Here is an 18,371-nt window from a genome sequence, read left to right as displayed (position 1 = left end):
TTCCATTAGGCAAAGACAGGACAGCAGATCTCTTATTTAATAATGTTGGTGTGGATTCTGTTTAGAAGTTCAATATGTTATCAGTAAATAATCAGTTCTTTATTTGCCAGTGACATTTCTAGTTCATTCTCAGACTGAATTCCCACGGGAGCTCATCTGTTTTATACATATCAAATATTATCCCCCAGTGCAGGACAAAGTCTTGTGGGAGCCAAATTTTATCCTCAGAAACACAGGCTCTGAATTCAAGCATTCTCAAGGCGCTGAAACAGAATGGCTCTACTTCTGCTTCTGAGAAATGTAAACCACCATACAAAGCACAAGGCTACAAGTGAAAAACAGTGATGAAATAAGCTGTTCCAAACGGCCACAACAATCCTGTCTTTATTTTTAGAACAGCTCTGTACTACGTTATCAAAGTCAAACAAATTTTAGCTGAAATTTGGGCAGTGTTCCTTTTCTGACAGAAGCTGGAGCCTGAGCTGTGCAGCGGTTTGTAGCCAGTTCTGCGTCCAACTAGAAGGAAAAGGAAGGACTGTAACTGGAAAAGGAAATGCTTCCTGTATTTCCTGTCCTAGCAGTGAGATACAGATGCTGGAGGCCCGAAACGAACAGTAGATCCAGAGAATTCTCACTGTCGATGCACATGCATCTCTTAAAAAGGGCACTGGGCCTTTAGATATTGCAAAGAGCTATTTCCCAATTCTTAAAATTAATATCCTAGCACAACAGATTCAAGAACTGAGGACCATTTCAAGTTATTATAGCCTCTTCAGCTAGAATATTTCAAATCACCAAAAACTTGCATACTCAACCCCTTGAACCAAACTCTCTTTGAACATTTGTACAGTACATGAATTGGTAAGGATTTAACACTTAAAAAATAAAGTTCAAAGATACCAGAAATAAAAATAGGTCACATTAAAGGGACAAGTTGCATTTTTCAGGTTGTAATATCTTTACTAGCTAGTTAGCCATTCATCTATCAGTATAAATGAAACATTGTTTAAGTAGCAAAGGAAGTTATCAGACAAAGGCTTCATCTATTTAAAATCAAAATTATCTCTGGACACCAATGGTTCCTTGCTGTAATCCTAGCTACACCAATGCCCAGGATCTGGAGGATTACAGTTCCAGGGTAGCCCAGGAAAAAAGTTATCTTAATCTTTAACCAGCCAAAAAGACGGGCTAGGATTTGATGTTTCTTCAAATACGTATTGTATCTGCCTTCACTATTTCTCAATAGAAACAGAAAGTGCTTTCTACCAAAGAGACTCAATAGCACTATAGAACAAATCTACAAACCAAACATTATTAACGGAAGCAGATCACATCAACTAATGTATTCTCTAAATTTAATTTTCTATGATTTAAGTCATGGGGATATATGTATATCTGTGTGTGCACAAAAAAAAAAATCTTACTTTTACCATGAAAAAAAGTATGCTACTCCAACATCTTATCACTAAAACTACATTTAGGATTTTTTTTGCCAGTCCTAGAGCTTGAATTCAGGCCTAGGTACTATTCCTGAGCTTTCTAAAGACTAGTGCTCAACCACCTGAGCCAGAGCACCAGTTACAGATCTTTCTGTATGTTTGTGGTACCAAGGAACCAAATCCAGGGCTTGGTGCTATTATTTTTTTAAGTAAAAAATAATTACATATATTTTCCCTATTTCTGACTAAAACTTCCTTAGCTAAAACTTTCTACATTCTAGTGCCAAGGAAATTTTTTAATCTAACATGACAATTATAATTTGTTGCCTATTTAAATTTCAGTAACTGTATTTCTTCAGTTAATTCTTACCACTGTAATGAATACATGTTATTATTATGTCTATTTTATAGATCAGAAAATTAGAGTTCAGGGGGCTTTTAAAATTACTGTAGAACTGTTTGCTCATAACTACTAAGGCAGATGATTCTGGGCTTGACTGAGTACAAAGCTCATTCTGCTAACCAGATCTTCCATGACCTACAGATCTGTTACAATCTGCGCATCATAAAATGTCACACTGAATAAACTGTTTGAATGTATCTGATTGTTTTGTCTGCATTCATTTGTTCTACCTAACACATTCTAAAATCTGGCTTATAATGACTTCAAAAGTCCATGCCTAAGCAGATGTTAGCTCTATCTCTGCATAGATACGTAGTAGTTAGATAGATGAGAGAGACAGACAGACAGATGTGATTGGGATAGGTGCTCTCCAATGGCATATGTATTAAAGTCTTGCTCCTTAGCTTGTGGAGCTATGGAGGTGGTGGAAGTTTTAATGAGCCCATGAAGGGTCATCACCCATGGGTCACAGAGGAAAATTCCCAAATCACGTCAAAATAAACCATCACTCTTTTTAAGCTGATTCACCTCCTAAAATGATTACAGTTACCAATAAGTATGTATACATTTTTCCTCTCCCCTTGAATATGGAGCTAACTTTGGGTAATTCTTTGGAAAATAATGTATTCTTTTGTCCTTTCCTCATTACCTCTCACTTAAATGCCCAGATACACATAGTCACTCAGTTCTTTTCTGAATATAGAAACTATATGCATTTTTCTCTCCCTTCCCAAATATTCCATTTCAATAGATCTTTTGTTGTTTCATGAACTCATTGATACTAACACAGGAATGTAAATCTGTGACCCTCCAGACATTTGAAACATGGATGCTTGTGAAAACCCTGTAGGTGGAGCCAGAAGTGGTGCTGAGGCTCAAGTGGTAGAGCTCTAGCCTTGAGAAAGTCCAAGGACAGTGTTCAGGCCCTGCGCTCAAGCCCAGGACTGGCAAAAAAAAAAAAAAAAAAAAAAAAAAGAAGGAATAGGAGACACACTAGGTCTCCTTGGCACAGGTCAAAACTTCTTTAATAAGGACCAAGAAACACAACAAATCAGAGAAAGTCTGGATAAGTGGGACTGCATTAAACTACAGAGCTTCTATATGGCAAAGGACATAGCTAGCAAATTAACTAGAAAGCCTATAGAGTAGGAGAAGATCTTCACTAACCATACAACAGACAAAGGCCTCATATTGAAAATATATCAACAGCTCAAAAAATTGAATCACTCCAAAATAATCTCCAAAGAAACAACCATCCTATTAAAAGATGGGCCAGGGGTTGGGGATTTAGCTCAGTGGAAGAGCCCTTGCCAGGCAAGTGCAAGCCCCTGAGTTTGGTCCTCAGCTCTGAGAAAAAAAGTGTAAAAGATGGGCCAAAGACTTAAAGAGAGTCTTCTCTGAAAAAGAAACAAAAACGCCCTATAGACACATGAAAAAATGCTCAACATCTCTGGCCATAAAAGAAATGCAAATCAAAATCAAAACAACTCTAAGATTCCCTGTGACTCCAGTTAGAATGGCCAAGATCAAGAAATCTAATAACAATAGATGCTGGAGGGGATGTGGTCAGAAGGGATCACTACTACACTGTTGGTGGGAGTGCAAACTTTTTTTTTTAATTTTTCTTTTTTTTATTGTAATTAGTAAAAGGGTTACATGATATTTGCCAGATAGAAGGTGCATTAATTCACATACATTGATACCCTTTCACATGTCTTGGTACCCATTTCCCCCCCCCCACACCCCCCACCCGTCTTGGTTTTCCCCCCTTCCCTATCAAATTTCAAATATCCAAATACAAATGAATTCAATATATCAGATAACAAAGTGAGATACTATACCAATATGAGATAACCAAGGGACAGCAAAGGAGATGAGAGACAACATAGTACATTAAGGACAACAATCATTCATTATATGGCTTTTGTTTCACTATGGAAAGCAGTATGGCAGTTCCGCAAAAGACTAAACATAGAACTCCTCTATGACCCAGCAATTCCACTACTTGGCATTTATCCCATCATCCAGAAACAAGGACATACTAAATCCACTAGCACACAATGTTCATTGCAGCACTATTTACCATAGCAAAGATATGGAACCAACCCAGTTGCCCCTCAGTTGATGAATGGATCAACAAAATGTGGTATTTATATACAATGGAATTCTATGCTGCCATCAGAAACAATGACATCGCCCCATTTGTAAGGAAATGGAAGACTTAGAAAAAATCATATTAAGTGAAGTAAGCCAGACTCAAAGGAACATAGGCTCAATAGTTTCCCTCATTTGTCATAATCAGTACAAACCTTGGGCTCTCCTAGCAGAGATTTACAATGGAACAAAACCTAGATACATAAAGCCACATAGGATGACACTAAATGAAAGGACCTCCAGGATATAGAAACAAAAGCCATATAATGAGTACTATGTTATCTCTCATCTCTTTTACAGTATTTCACCTGGTTATCTGATATATATACGTGTTGTCGGATAAGGAAGGAGGGAAAGCAGATGAGGGGCAGGGGTAGGGGTGAGAAAGGGTATCAATGTTTGTGAAGTAATACACCTTCTATCTGGTGAATATAATGTAACCCTTCTATTAATTACAATAAAAATATATGAGAAAAAAAGAAAAAGAGGTTAAATATGGAATTTTATATTCTGGGGTTTTTTCGTGTGGAACAACTCTATATCCCAGCATATTCCAAACTATAAATTTAAATGCACATTATAAGATGGTTGGAACTTCCTCTCCTATTTCAGATTTATTTGTTTAGAATGTTTCCTGCAAAGATATATGGGAAAAAATCCTTTAAGGTATTAACCTAGACTCAAAATCCAAGTTTTCCTCTTTTCTGAGTTAAGATAACATTACTAAGTATAATCACTGCTGAGAAATCAGGATTGTTTTCCATTGCTTCTAACTAGTTGTATAAAACTTCAATGCCTTCCTTTCACAATTCAGGAATCTCATCACAGTTTGGTAGAATTTCGAACATTCATTTCAGGAGATTTCTCTATTTAGCAAGAGGGGAGGAGAAGAGAAAGAAAAGTCTGCTTGTGTCTCCCCTCTGGGCTTAGTTTGGGTAGCAGCAATATGGGATTCAGAGGATACAGCGTTAGTTGCCAGCTGTGACTATGCTGCCTGCTGGCCTCTTTGAGCTACAGATGTTTGGCAATAAATGAACATAGATGCCACAGTTGTCCACTCTCTGTAGCCCAACTTGAGGGAAGTTATCAGAATTGTGTATCTCTCTGAATACCCCATGGCATGTTCCAAATTACTATGGCTTGAGTCGACATCTAGTGTAATGTCTAGTTGTAGAATTTCAACACAAGCCAAATTTCTACACTAGATACCAACATGTACTCTGGAACCAGAACTGGCAAACTTCATGGGGCATTGAGAACCCTGGCTAAATCAGAAGCCCAACTGTTCCCACAATTCCACTGGTTACAAAGAGTCTTTTATCTTCCTTGTCTACTGGGTTACTCAACTCTTTATAAATGCTGAATAATAACGAGATGAAGGATTGTGTGGTCAGGGAACCATCCCTAGGAGCAGTAACTGGGCAGCATGAGAAGGTCTAAGTTTTGTGAAAATCTTGACTTGCTTTCTGTTTTCTTAGAGATTGTAAATTTTTGAGCCAAACTGTGATTGAGATTTTTATAAGTCCCTGAATGCTTTCCGTAACTGGAACATGTAGAATAACAAATATGTGACATTCATATAGGACTGATTCATATGGAGATAGCAGAAATAGATATGGCTTTTTCATTCTGGTACTTTTAGGATAACATGAGATTTATTAAGGGAAAGTGATGGTCTACTGAAGATGAAAACTTAACATGGAATAAATTTAGGTAGGTAATTGAAGTAGAAATAGATTCTCTCCTAATATTTCAATTCATATACACTGCTCAAACTTTTCCAACATTTTTATAACTCTATAAAAATTCTAAATGCCCATCTCACTGATTTGAAGTATATATACAACACTGACAACAAAGGATAATTACAAGTAAGTTAGTACCACTTCTCCATTAAGGGAACAGATGGAGGCATGTTAGAAAGTACCATTAAAGGTAAAGTGAAATCTAATATCATGTATTTTGTTCTGAGTCAATTAAGAGTTACAAGTACTATAAAAAGCAGGTCTCAAACAAAAAAATTAGTGATGAACAACTTAAAGCAAAACTCACTTTAATCTTTTAGTTTAGTGAAATTTAGAAGAAAAAAGAAAAAAAGTATTCCAAGTGTTTGGATATTACAGAAAACCTAAACAGCTTTGCTTTTTCCTACCTAGAGCACTTTGTCATTCTTTCTCTTCTATGAACAATGCCTCTGTTGTTAGAGACTTGTTTCCTCCTTTACCTGTTTGCACTGGGGGCTATCCATCAAGACACTTTCTGTTCCTTCTCTGTCTTAACTCCAATCCTTTCCAAGGGGGCCCAGAAGGTATATCAACCAAACTGATCTAAATAATGTTGACATCATTAATATAGGAATGAGCACACAAAGCCAGAGGCGGTGGATCATTTATGTGATTCTTGCAGCTTGAGAGGCTGAGATTGGGAGGATAGTGCATTAAGGCCTACTGGGACAAAAACAATTCACAAGATACTGTCTCCCCCACCCCCATCTCAAGCAACAGCTGAGCTTGTAACATATGCCTGTTATCCCAGCTATACAAGGGCTAAGATCAGAAAGATTAAGGTACCAGGTCAGTCTAAACAACAGTATTGAGACTCCATCTCAATAGAAAAAAAAAAACAAACAACAAAAAAAACAATGTGCTGGTACATGTCTATTCTCTAGCTATGGCAAGAAATATAAATAGGAGGATTCCATGCAAAATGTGAGACCTGGTCCCCAAAATAGCAAAGTGGGCTGGAGTTGTGGCTCAACTAGTAACATAGCTGCCTTGCAAACTGTAAAGTCCTGCATTCAGTTCCCAGTACCACACACACACAAAAAAAACAGCCAGACATACTGGCTCTCACTTCACCTGAAATACTAGATCTGAGGATCAAGATTCAAAGCCAGCCCAGGCACAAAAGGACCTGAGACTCTTATCTCCAAAAAAAACCTCTATAAAACAAACAAAAAAATAGGAAGTAGGGCTTGGATCAAGGGTAGGGTGGTAGCCTTGAGCTGGAGAGCTCAGGGACAGTGCCCAGGCTGAATTGAAGCCCCATGATCCACCCCAAAAAAACAGCTGAGATGGAAACAACCCAGATGCCCTACTACAGATGAATGGATACAAAAAATGTGGTATATATATATATATATATATGTATGTATGTATATATATATATATATATAATGGAATTAGTCAAAAGACAAGATAAAATAATGGCATTCACAGGGTAGTGGATGAATCTAGAGCGAATCATGTTGAGTGAGATAAGTTAAGACCAAAGAAACAAAAGGCGCATGGTATCCTTAATATGTGGCTATTAGCTCCAAACAGTAAAGAGCGATGACTCAATATTTGCATACCCAATGCTATGGACATGGTATTGGAAATATAAACACAACTACATAGACACAAAATTTGTGACTCTATGTGTTAACACATAGATTAATATGTATCTATGACATACAAACCCTCAACCTAGTTTCAATTATGTTCTAAAATCTGAGTGCCAGTGAATGTATATAGAGATTCCTTTCTTGAATACTTGTTTGTTAAATACGTCACTTGAAATAAGATGTAAAAAATCAATGTTAATAAATTCTTTAATAAATAAATAAATAAAACAGCCTATAAACTGAGCTCTTAGGAATGCCCTATGACTTAGTGGTGCTCTTATACCAATTATCTTACTAACAGGAAACCATTCATTCCTGAAACCTTTCACAGTTCCCATTCTCTGTCATTCCTCCAAATATAAAGTAATGAAACAAGTGAAGTATTGGCAAGATCTACTAATCAGGAAGATCCTAAGAGCATGGTGATCATTCCCTGAATAGAGATTTTTCCCTTTAATAGTACAGTGCATGGCTGGGAGAACTTGGTGCCCCAGCAGGCCTCAATCTACCATCCTCTGAATCTTAGCATCCAGATTGACTCAGATTACACAAATGAGGCACCACACCTGGAGTTTTTGTGCTTTCTCTGGTACTAATGATGTCAATATTATTTATTCTTGTTCTAACGACATCACCATTATTATTTTTCCCCCTAAATTTCATAACTGAACTCAACATTTGTGATCAACTGAATTTTAATATGGTGGGATAATTACTTGTATTGAAGAGCAGGAATTATTTGTTATCCAGAGGCAAAAGCTAACTTTTGGTGCTCAAAGACTCCATGACTATACTACAAAAATGTTGTCAATTATGTTCTTTATTTATTCATTCATATGAATGACTCAATGATGGATTGTGGTCAATTGGGGCAACACTATTTTGGATGTAACTCAATGATGTAGACGTCAGGCAAATTAAACCCAGGAGTTAAGTGAACATGGACATGATTCTCATAACACTTATGTTATGATGAGATGCCTCATCACATTCCATGAGAAAGATCCTTGAATAAACAGAAGTCACAAATAATCTAACTTATAAAATCTTTACATTACAGCCATTACATTACTGGATTCTTGAAAACCAATTTTCAATTGGGAGCTGGCCGTCAACATTGCTGTTTCTTTTCTCTCTATAAATGTATTGTTATAACTGGTTAGACTTTAAGATTTTCATTAACTATGATTTACAGGAACTTTCTACAACCAAGCAGTGAAGATTCAAGGCACAGCCTGCTAATATCACTTAAGCTAAGGTCTTGTTAGAATATTCATTATGTTCTCTGTCTTATGAAAATCACCTATTTTTAGACAAGTTTAAAGTGTCTTCACAGTCCATTAGGATATACTCTTAGACACCTTTCTTAGATACTTTTCCAATGAAACAATAGACATTACTGAAGAAAATGACTTATATGTCAAAAGAAGCATTTTATTCCTAACACTACCAATGAAGTTACTTCTTAAAATATATATTGCACATTTTCCTTTTAGAAAACATCCAATACAGTGTTATTTAAATGTCCTGCATGAGATGACCGCTTTCCTATTTAACTTCTCTTCTTTCCCATCAGCAACTTATTCTAGTGATACCTAGCATCACCTAGAATGCAATGTTTTTCTAAATTCTTTGAGACCAGGGTATAGTTATAACGTAATCTTCACAAATGATGTTTCTTTTTTTGTTAATGCTCTCTGAGGTACTCTCATTTAGATTAAGAAAAAACTACGGAAGTAATTTTGATTGGTGAAACATGTTCCCATTTGTACAAAAGAGGAAGAGTCACCAAAGAGGACTCCGAGTTTTTGTTCTTTCCGTATTACTCACCACTCTGTTGCTTTGTTTTATTTTTACTATTTTCTTCCAAAGAAGTGAATTATGCAACCCTCAGCTACAGCTGTGAGGTCACATGTTGGTCTGATTTTTTTAGTAGTTTCATCTTCAAATATAAATTTTGCAATCATCTATCCTCCCCCTCCCAAATAAGAGTTCTTTTTCTTTAATCATTGGAAGTTTTTTAAAAAATAGAATTGTACACTATTGTCAAAGAGAAAGGTAACAAGAATAAAAGGACGTATGTCGACAATTCTGGAATTTTCCAGCTTAAACATTGCACTGAATCTTTAATTTCCTTAAAGAATATTACTTGCTGAAATTTTTTCTGCAATTCACTCTGGTTTCTTGCATTCTACTGGGTAATACTGTCTACTCCATAATACTGAATTTCCTGTATAGATTTTACTCTAACTGCTGCTAGTGTCTACCAAAGTAGCTTTTGATTCCCTCTCCATCCTTTTACTCTTTTCATCCGATGATTTTCCAGATCCTACTACCTTTGGATACTTCATAAACTTACTATTTTGTTTCTAGTTCCACTATTATCACATATGTCATCAAAACTGCCCGTAGTTAGTGGCTCATGTCTATAATCCCCCTTACTCTGAGCTCGCGATCTGAGGAATACGGTTCAAATAATAGATTTAACAAAATGTTAAAATAGAATGCTGAAATTACTCCCTAATCAAAAATATTTCCAGAAGCACACTGAATTGTTAACATCAGCATGTTCAGCAAAAAAAGGTCTTGGTCAGTCTCTTGAATTTTTAGTAATAAAAGACACAATCGTAACTATTTCTTCTTTTCAATTATAATGAAAAAGGTCTTTGGAACTTAAACTACTACCTTTCCTTATTAAAAAATTGATTCAAAGCCAGTAGCACCTTAATAATATCCTAAATAGTAAGAGGACAAGATCTTCTCAGTCACTGAAATGTACGGTACCCAGAAAATGCACACACATGCAAAAACAAAACAAAAAGTATGTTTAAAATAAAGAAAACAATGCTATTAATTTTTCTCAAGACTGACTTCAAAGAAGTTAATGTTCTGACAATAAAGAAGCCAGATGTACTTAAACAGCCTCTAACAGGAAAATGAGAATGCCCATTAAGTTAGCAAATATTTTGGTTTCATAGTGCCAAATGTCTGAAAAATTTAAGCTCTCTGATTTCTTCCATTTGCTTAGCTTTATGTAAAACATTCACAGTCCACTAATTTGGCAAATCATTAAGAATAAAGAAATAAATACCTTGTATTTTCCCCTCACATTATGATTTAGTACATTTGCTTTAAAGATTAAGTATATATTTTTGACTAAGATGTCACTATGTAACAACTCAGATTTGAGGCAGATCTCAAACTTGGAGATTTTGTTTATCACTAGAGTAGAGTAATTTCTGTTCTTGAAGAAACATGAAGAAATAAATTGCTTCAAATTTCTCCAAAGTGAGCCAAAATTCCAAGGTATTACCCACAATGATAAAATCTCAGCCATCATTAAGCTCTGGGTGGGTCAGATGACTCCTTTTCTTCATGCTGCCACTGCTAGAAATTGCTAAGATTTCCCAAGAGGCTGGCTTTCTCCTGAGAATGACTATGTATACCTCTAGTGACAAAATATTTTGAGCTTTACTATATGTTAACATGGAGAGTGTACCCATCACCCTCTATAGACAAAACTCAAGAGACTAGTGGCTAAAACAATGCAAATCTCCCTAATTTCATCAGAATTTATTCAACTACATGTTCAGGAAGAATGTCAGTCCTGAGGCACTGTATTGTATTTATAATCCATATCCTAGTTGCTCACTACAAATAGAAACATGAAATTAAAATGAAAGGATCTCTAGGATAGGGAAACAAGAGCTTTATCTTGTGTGATTGTTGTTCTTAATGTACTATGTTATTTCTCTTCTCTTTTTTTTTTTTTTTTTTTTGCCAGTCCTGGGCTTGAGCTCAGGGCCTGAGCACTGTCCTTGGACTTTCTCAAGGCCAGCACTCTACCACTTGAGCCTCAGCACCATTTCCGGCTTTTGTCTATGTATGTGGTACCAAGGAATCGAACCCGGGTCTTCATGCATGCTAGGCAAGCACTTTAACCACTAGGCCAAACTCCCGGCCCTCTTCTCTTTTTTTGCTCCTACAGTGAATCTCATATTGTTATTGTATCTGACTTTGTTACTTGATGGATTGTATATACGTTTATTTGTTCATTTGAAATAGGAAAGGGAAGGGGGAAAACAAGATGACTGGGAAGATGAAAGGGAAATGGGGATAAAAACATGAGAAGGGTTATCAATGTGTGAGAAGCAATGCACCTACTACTTGGCAAATGTAACTGTAACCCCCCTATACATTACCACAATAAAAAGTAAATAAATAAAATAAGCTGGGCGCAATGGCTCATGCCTGCAATCCTAACTATTCAGGAGGCTGAGATCTGAAGATCAAGGTTCAAAAAAGCCAGCCCAGGTACAGAAGGACCTGAGACTCTTATCTCCAATTAGCCTCTAGAAAACGAGAAGTGGGGCTTGGCTTAAAGGTAGGTTGGTAACTTTGAGCTGATAAGCTCAGGGACAATGCCCAGGCCCAGTGGTAGGGTGGTAGCCTTGAGCTGAAGAGCTCAGGGATAGTGCCCAGGCTTAGTTCAAGCCCCATGAGCCAGAAAAAAATAAAATAAAATAAAAAGAAACATGAAATTAACAAACAAATATTTAAAAATAATCAAATGATCAGCTTTATTTCCTCTGGCAGTCAATTACTAATTTCTTGAAGTGGAACATTTTTCAATAATCCATTCTAATAGGAGAATTCTTAATTAAACTTGGATATAGAAAAATTAATGATTTCCAAATAATTTTTATGAGCTATTTATTGAGGAAGTTGAATTTTCCTTCCTTTTGGGTTTTCTGACCTTTTTCCTGTAATTTAACCTTAAATTCTACAGATATTTAAACTAGATACAACTATAAAATTTTTGCTACTTTTTACACTGTAATTTTTCCTTAAAAACAATGTAATAATGCATATGAACTCACAAAATAACTGAAACTCTGTTCCATTTTGCATTCATATTTGGTTTGACCACTACATGTACTGACATGTGATTGACCCAAATTATGTGTTTTCTCTAAAAAGCTCCATTAGCTTAAAAAAAAGCTTCCATGATATTAAAAGAAAAATCAATAAATTTTACTCTGTGTATCTATAAAGCACAATCTTTAAAGAGAAAATTCTAAACAACAGGGGCAACTTTAGGAAAATGTGAGATTTTTGTTTTCCTTTTCTATCTAAAGATTAAGGGAAACACTTTTGTTAGAGAATATATATTATTCACTTCCACGTTAGGATGGTGTTTTCCAAAATATCATAAATACTTAATAGAAACTGTTCCTAGTACTTGTAGCAAAGGCAGTAAAATGAAACATAAACCTCAGCAGCAAAAACCACAAACACTGCTTCACATTCATCACTCCTTCCCCAGGCCCCACTCAGAAGAGCCAGAATCTAATGATTACCAAAGACAGCTCTGCTGAATCCCAAACACAACTATGATGAGCTCCAGGAAAACTATTAATCATCTAAATGGAAGGAACAACTACTGTAGTCAAACATTCAGCCACTGGGTCAAGGTGTTTGAATGAGATAGCTAAAATATACCAGATTTTGAGGAAGGAGTGATCACACATTTCAATCCAAATTTTCATTTTTTCATGTATCCTAGAAAGTGGAGAGAAAGTCTCAAGATATCAAAATAGTGCACTCCATATTCAAAGAGTTGGAAGTGTAGTGTCTGAGGCAGTTTATGGAAATCTTAAACCAGAAATCACAAGCAGAGGATGACAGAGCCAAGGGTGTAAGGATTAGTAGCAAAATCCTGATTTTTCTAATTGCTGTGTTGACAATAGCAAACACACCTTTCCCCCACGCTCTTCCTGCTGAATAATGCCCACTTGTACCTAATGGTTAAGATCACTTCTTACAGTGTGAAATAATATTGTTCCATTATCAGCTTTTCCTACCCCTCTTCCCAAAGACATACTCACAGAATTGATTATTCCTTTAAGAGCTTGAAATCCACCTTTGACAGGAAAAACTTGATCCTTGGAATCGGCGATCCTTTCCAACTTCAGAGAAAGGTGCAAGTTTAGTGAAAGGAGGACTGAGACAAAAGTACCTTATAAACTTACATCTAAGCTCACAATTAAAAGTAAGTTTTAATTATGCTCATATGAAAATCTATTCTGCAGGAGCAATTCACTAGCATAGCTGGTGTTTAAGGCAGGGCACTGAAGGTGCTGAGCTTAGTATTAGTGTACATGTATCACCTTGACACTGATGTCAGCCCCAGGCTCCTACACTGCCTCAAGCACAAAACTCATTGCTACCTCTGGCAGGAGACAGGAATCTAAACCTCAAGCCAAGACAAATGCAAATGTAAAATCTAAATCTAAAATGATTTTGTGAGGAATGCAGGGAAACCTATGAGAATAGACATATTAAAGGGAGAACTCAAGCCATGAAAGGAGTATTACAGAGACACTAAAGGAGAATCAAACCATTCTATAGAAAATCATGACAAATAAGTCATTTGTGGGTGACAATTTAAATATCCTTCATGCAATCACATGATTTAAACTTTATAGGATCTTTTGTTACTCACCTGAGCTTGTTCAAAATCAAGGACACCAACACAATAAACATTAGCACCAAGGGATCTGGAAATCTTTGCCTATAGAGAGGAGGAGGGGAGAGGGAGAGAAAAAAAGAGGGAAAGGGGGAGGATGGGGAAAGGAAGAAGGGGAAGAAGAGAGAGGTCAGAGAAGGGGAGAGGGAGAAGGCAGAGAGGGGGAGGAAAATGGAGAAAAGGAGGGGAGGAGGAGAGAAGGCAACAGAAGAAGAGGAGAAGAGAACATGGGGAGGGGGGGAGAGGAGAGAGAGAAAATTATTCAAATGTCAAGTTTTATAGGCAGAGGCAGCAAGTTCACCAGTGGGCTGGTAAGTTACAGTTGGGTACTCACCTCTTTCTCTGCATATGATGGCACCAGACCGTCCAACTTCCCATCTGTCAGAGCAATTATGATACTGGAGGTTTTTAAGCCTCGTGCTTGCCGAATTTGTTCATTCGCCTGAAAATGAAGAATATTTATCAAACTTGCAATTCAATTTCAACTTTTAACCAGCATGTTCCATCAAGCTGAATTTATAAAACTGACAAAATAAACACATTACTGGCTAGCTTTTCAAACAGGATATTTTGTGTTAGCTCTTTATGTATATATTCAGATACATGTATATAAGTAGCTACTATTGGGTTCAAATGTACAGAGTGTTAATTATGTTCTGAATATAATCAACAAGGAAAATTCCTTCAGAGATGAAAATGGAAATGTTTCTAAGGTCTATAGTAAGTGGAAATGGCTTTGTGGCCTCATCTCCAGAATAACCAAAATTTAGAACATTTAAAGGTGAATGCATAAAGGTTTATGAGCTTTCCTAGAGAATTACATTTTGTTATAGAATAAGAAAATACTTTCTCCCATACTTACACATGCAAATTAACTTACTAGCTTTAGTCCTTCGTGGATGTATGTCTCTCCTACTGGGCTAACATTCTTGAGATCCTCTAAGCCTTTACTGATTTTGCCTCTGAAAATAATAAGTTGCAACATTAAGTTTAAAAAGAAATGAGCAAGACTACAATAAATACTTCTTGGATAACATGACAGTATTTCAACAAAGTTGAAGGTAGGCTATGAGGGCAAATAGCTGTTCATACTCTTTAATTTTATGTGTTTAATCATTTCTATATTATTCTTTTCCTTTCCTTCGGTTTGTTTTTCATGGGGTCTAGGCTGCCCTAGGTTGACAGGCTTAGAAAATTTCTATATTTCTACTATGAAAAAGTAAAAGTACCAAAATAATGTCTTGAATACAGATAGTTTCAATTATATTTTACTAAATGATAAGGAACAAAAATACAAATATTTATGTAGCTCAGCTTCGTTGAGAAATTAATGTGGGAAATGCTCTATTATCTGCAGATTTCTAAATCATATTCTTGTACTCTTACATGAGGAAATTAACATTTATCTAGTTTCACAAAACAGTTTCATGCATAGCTCATACACCTTTACAGTACCTCTTACACATTCAAATACCAGTACAGTTTCTAAAACAATGTAAGTACTTAATACATATTTTATGAATGAATGAATAAATGAACGGCTAGCAGGATGAATGAGTGGGTGGATGGATGACTGGACCAGAAAACAATGGATTCTTGACAGAGGCTACATGAACAAAAAAAAAAAAAAGATAAGAAAACAAAGAGTATCTGTTTATCATGCCTCATTCATTTTCCATGTGGAATATACTTAAAGTGAGATATGACTCTAGTTCTATGAAGACCTGTTATGTATGGATGAGTAAAAGAAGACAGAATGTATTCAAACATAGATTCACAATCCCTTTTTAAAAGTCTACGCATATTTTACGAGAAATAATGTCATAAAGAGATCTCTTTATGATACTATTTTGGAATTCGTGGTTTTTCAAGGAAAAGTAACATCTTTTGAAATGTAAATATATAATCTTTTGGGCAATGCTGAGGTTTGAACTTAAGGCTTTGTGCTGGCTACGCTGGCACTCAGCCACCAAGCCATGTGTCCAGTTCACAAATGTAAAATTCATGAAATGGTAAATGGAAACCTAATTCTTTGAATAAAACTATGAATATGGTTGAGCCCTAGCAGCTTACATCTCTATTCCTAGCTACTCAGGAGATTGAAATTTGAGGATCACAGTTCAAAGCCAGATCAGGCAGCTGAAGCCAACAGATTCATTTCCAAATGACTACCAAAACTCCACAGCTGGAGACATGGACTGAGTGGTAGAGCGCCTCAAGTAGTACACAGCCAGGTATTAGCAAAAACAAGATTTGAAGCCATGACATGCTAGAAGATGGGATGTTCTCCAAGTTCTTGGATCAGCAAAATCAATATTGTGAAAACAGCTACACTAACATAAAGTAATTTAGATATTTAATATGAACCCCCTCAACATTTCAGATTCATTCTTCACCAGAAAAAAGGAAAACCTTCCCCCAAATTCATTTACTCCTGTGCAAAAGAGCAATCCTGATGGCATCACAGGCCTGGCTTTAAATTATACTTCAGAGCCACAGAAACAAAAACAGCACAGTACTGGAATAAAAATTAATAGGTAATGATGGAAAAAAATTAAAAAATATACAAATAAGTTCACACAGTTATAGCAATCTGATTTGACAAATGCACCAAAATCCTACATTGGAAAAAAAAAACTTTCTTCAACACATAATGCTGGGAAAACTGGAGATGTAGAACACTGATAGTCATTTTTAAAGACTACATTTCAAAAACTTCTTATGCTCAATTCTCTGCAACTTCTCTTCTGCCAGGTGCTTCCAGTTATCTATTCACTACCCCATATTCAACTTCAACTGTGACAACCATTTTGTCGCTTGCAAACAGTCTACCTTAAAGTAATTTAACTAATTTCACCTGTTAAATCTGATTTCACATTTTATTTCTCAACTCAGCTGAAGTTTACCACAGTGTCTTTCATTCATGATGTGGTCACGTGGAGCACCACAAGGCCTTTTGCAAAATAAATGCTCACCTAAACTTTCAATCTAACAAAGAAAAATTCAGAATTCCACAGATGATGGAGTGTATTACATAATTTATAAGCTTGTTTTATGTAAATATTTATGTTTGATGTCTATGGAAACAACTTGAAACTGATTATGTCTGAATGAAGATAAAAACCAAATATTTGGTGCTTCCGAGAAATGAGTGGCAGTGTGTCCTCAAGCATTAATGTTTGCTGCCAAAAGGAAAAGGAACAAGACAACTGAAATGTGAATTTGCACAAACAGATTCCTCACAGTAAAAATAGCTTTCCCATTCCATTCAGATCAGCTTACCACTACATCCAAGGACTAGACAACAGCAGAACAGGACTCAGAGTGGGGGAGAATGAATACTTCATGGTTTGCTATCCACACACACAAGCCTGCCACTATGATATTCTAAACCACACTACTTTGTACAGCAATAAACTGACCCATGCTTGAAGCACATGACATTAACACACATAGGCCTATTACAGGGTTTTTCCAGGGTTAAGTACTCAATCCATCAGTCACTTCGCAATCAGGGAAAATGGAAGTCAAAACAAGGCAGAGCAGATATCAAAGGACCTAGACTTAACTCAAATAATAATAGCAATAAGAAAAATAAGTTGTAAATCTCTTAACCAGTAAATAGTTAAATGAGAAAAAGCAAAATGATACAGGAGGGTGAACACAGAATGCACTCATAAACATTGTGATCTTAAAACTCAAAAAGAAGCAGGGCACGGGTGGCACACACCTGTAATCCTAGCTACTCAGGAGGCTGAGATCTGAGGACCGAGCACTGAGAAGCTCAGGGACAGCACCCAGGCCCTGTATTCAAGCCCCAGGACCAGTAGAGAGGGGGGGAGCGGGGAAACTTGAGAAGAAAGTAAGCAGAAAATTAAAGAAGAGGAAAGTCTAGAAGAAGGGAAGATGAGAAGTGGTTATATTATAAAGATAAGCTCAAAGCCACCATCATTTTAGATCAGCTTCCCTGGGTTTCGCTTTCCAAGGCACAGTAATTACGAAACCATGTTAGTATTTGTTATGCTGAGGTTACCAAGGATGTGGCAGTCACGCAAAGTCCCCTATAAGGAATGACAGCAGAAGCTTCTTTGTCACCCTCAGTAGCTACTGCACATTTCCCCCTTTCTGTTATTTACAACTATGCAAATTCTTTATGCCTTGACGACCAGCAAGCTTACAGTAAATGTCCTACTTGTTCATCAGACTCTCTTAAGCTCCTATAGTTATCAGTCTGTTTCATTCTCTTTACCAAGATCTTAACACACTACATTTTAGTTGTTTAGTACATTATTATTATGTTCTAGGCAGCCTGAAATACATTTTGGAAAGAGGCATGATTTAAGCAAATAAAATGGTTGATTAAACCTCTGGCTTTGAAATTGAGAATCTGAGAAACAACCTCTATAGTCAACTAGAGGAGAGAAACTAAAATAAAGGAAGGAGAGAAAAAAAAACTGTTGA

At 36.3% G+C, this 18,371-nt stretch overlaps 1 protein-coding gene across 1 annotated transcript in view; it reads right to left on the bottom strand.

The window, feature by feature from the left end:
* Positions 1-18,371, bottom strand: part of Antxr2 (ANTXR cell adhesion molecule 2) — a 116,833-nt gene that overhangs the window by 88,623 nt on the left and 9,839 nt on the right. The window contains exons 4-7 of the mRNA XM_090343359.1: positions 14,791-14,872; positions 14,245-14,352; positions 13,887-13,955; positions 13,270-13,350 (exon numbers count right to left, since the gene is read on the bottom strand). Of these exons, the coding sequence (XP_090199485.1) occupies positions 13,270-13,350; positions 13,887-13,955; positions 14,245-14,352; positions 14,791-14,872 (340 nt within the window). The remainder of the gene's footprint in view (positions 1-13,269; positions 13,351-13,886; positions 13,956-14,244; positions 14,353-14,790; positions 14,873-18,371) is intronic.

Source organism: Megascapheus bottae, chromosome 13 (assembly GCF_031878675.1).
Source record: "Megascapheus bottae isolate mThoBot1 chromosome 13, mThoBot2.hap1, whole genome shotgun sequence".
In the NCBI taxonomy this organism is placed as follows: Eukaryota; Metazoa; Chordata; class Mammalia; order Rodentia; family Geomyidae; genus Megascapheus; species Megascapheus bottae.
This window is presented reverse-complemented; position numbering and strand designations above follow the sequence as displayed.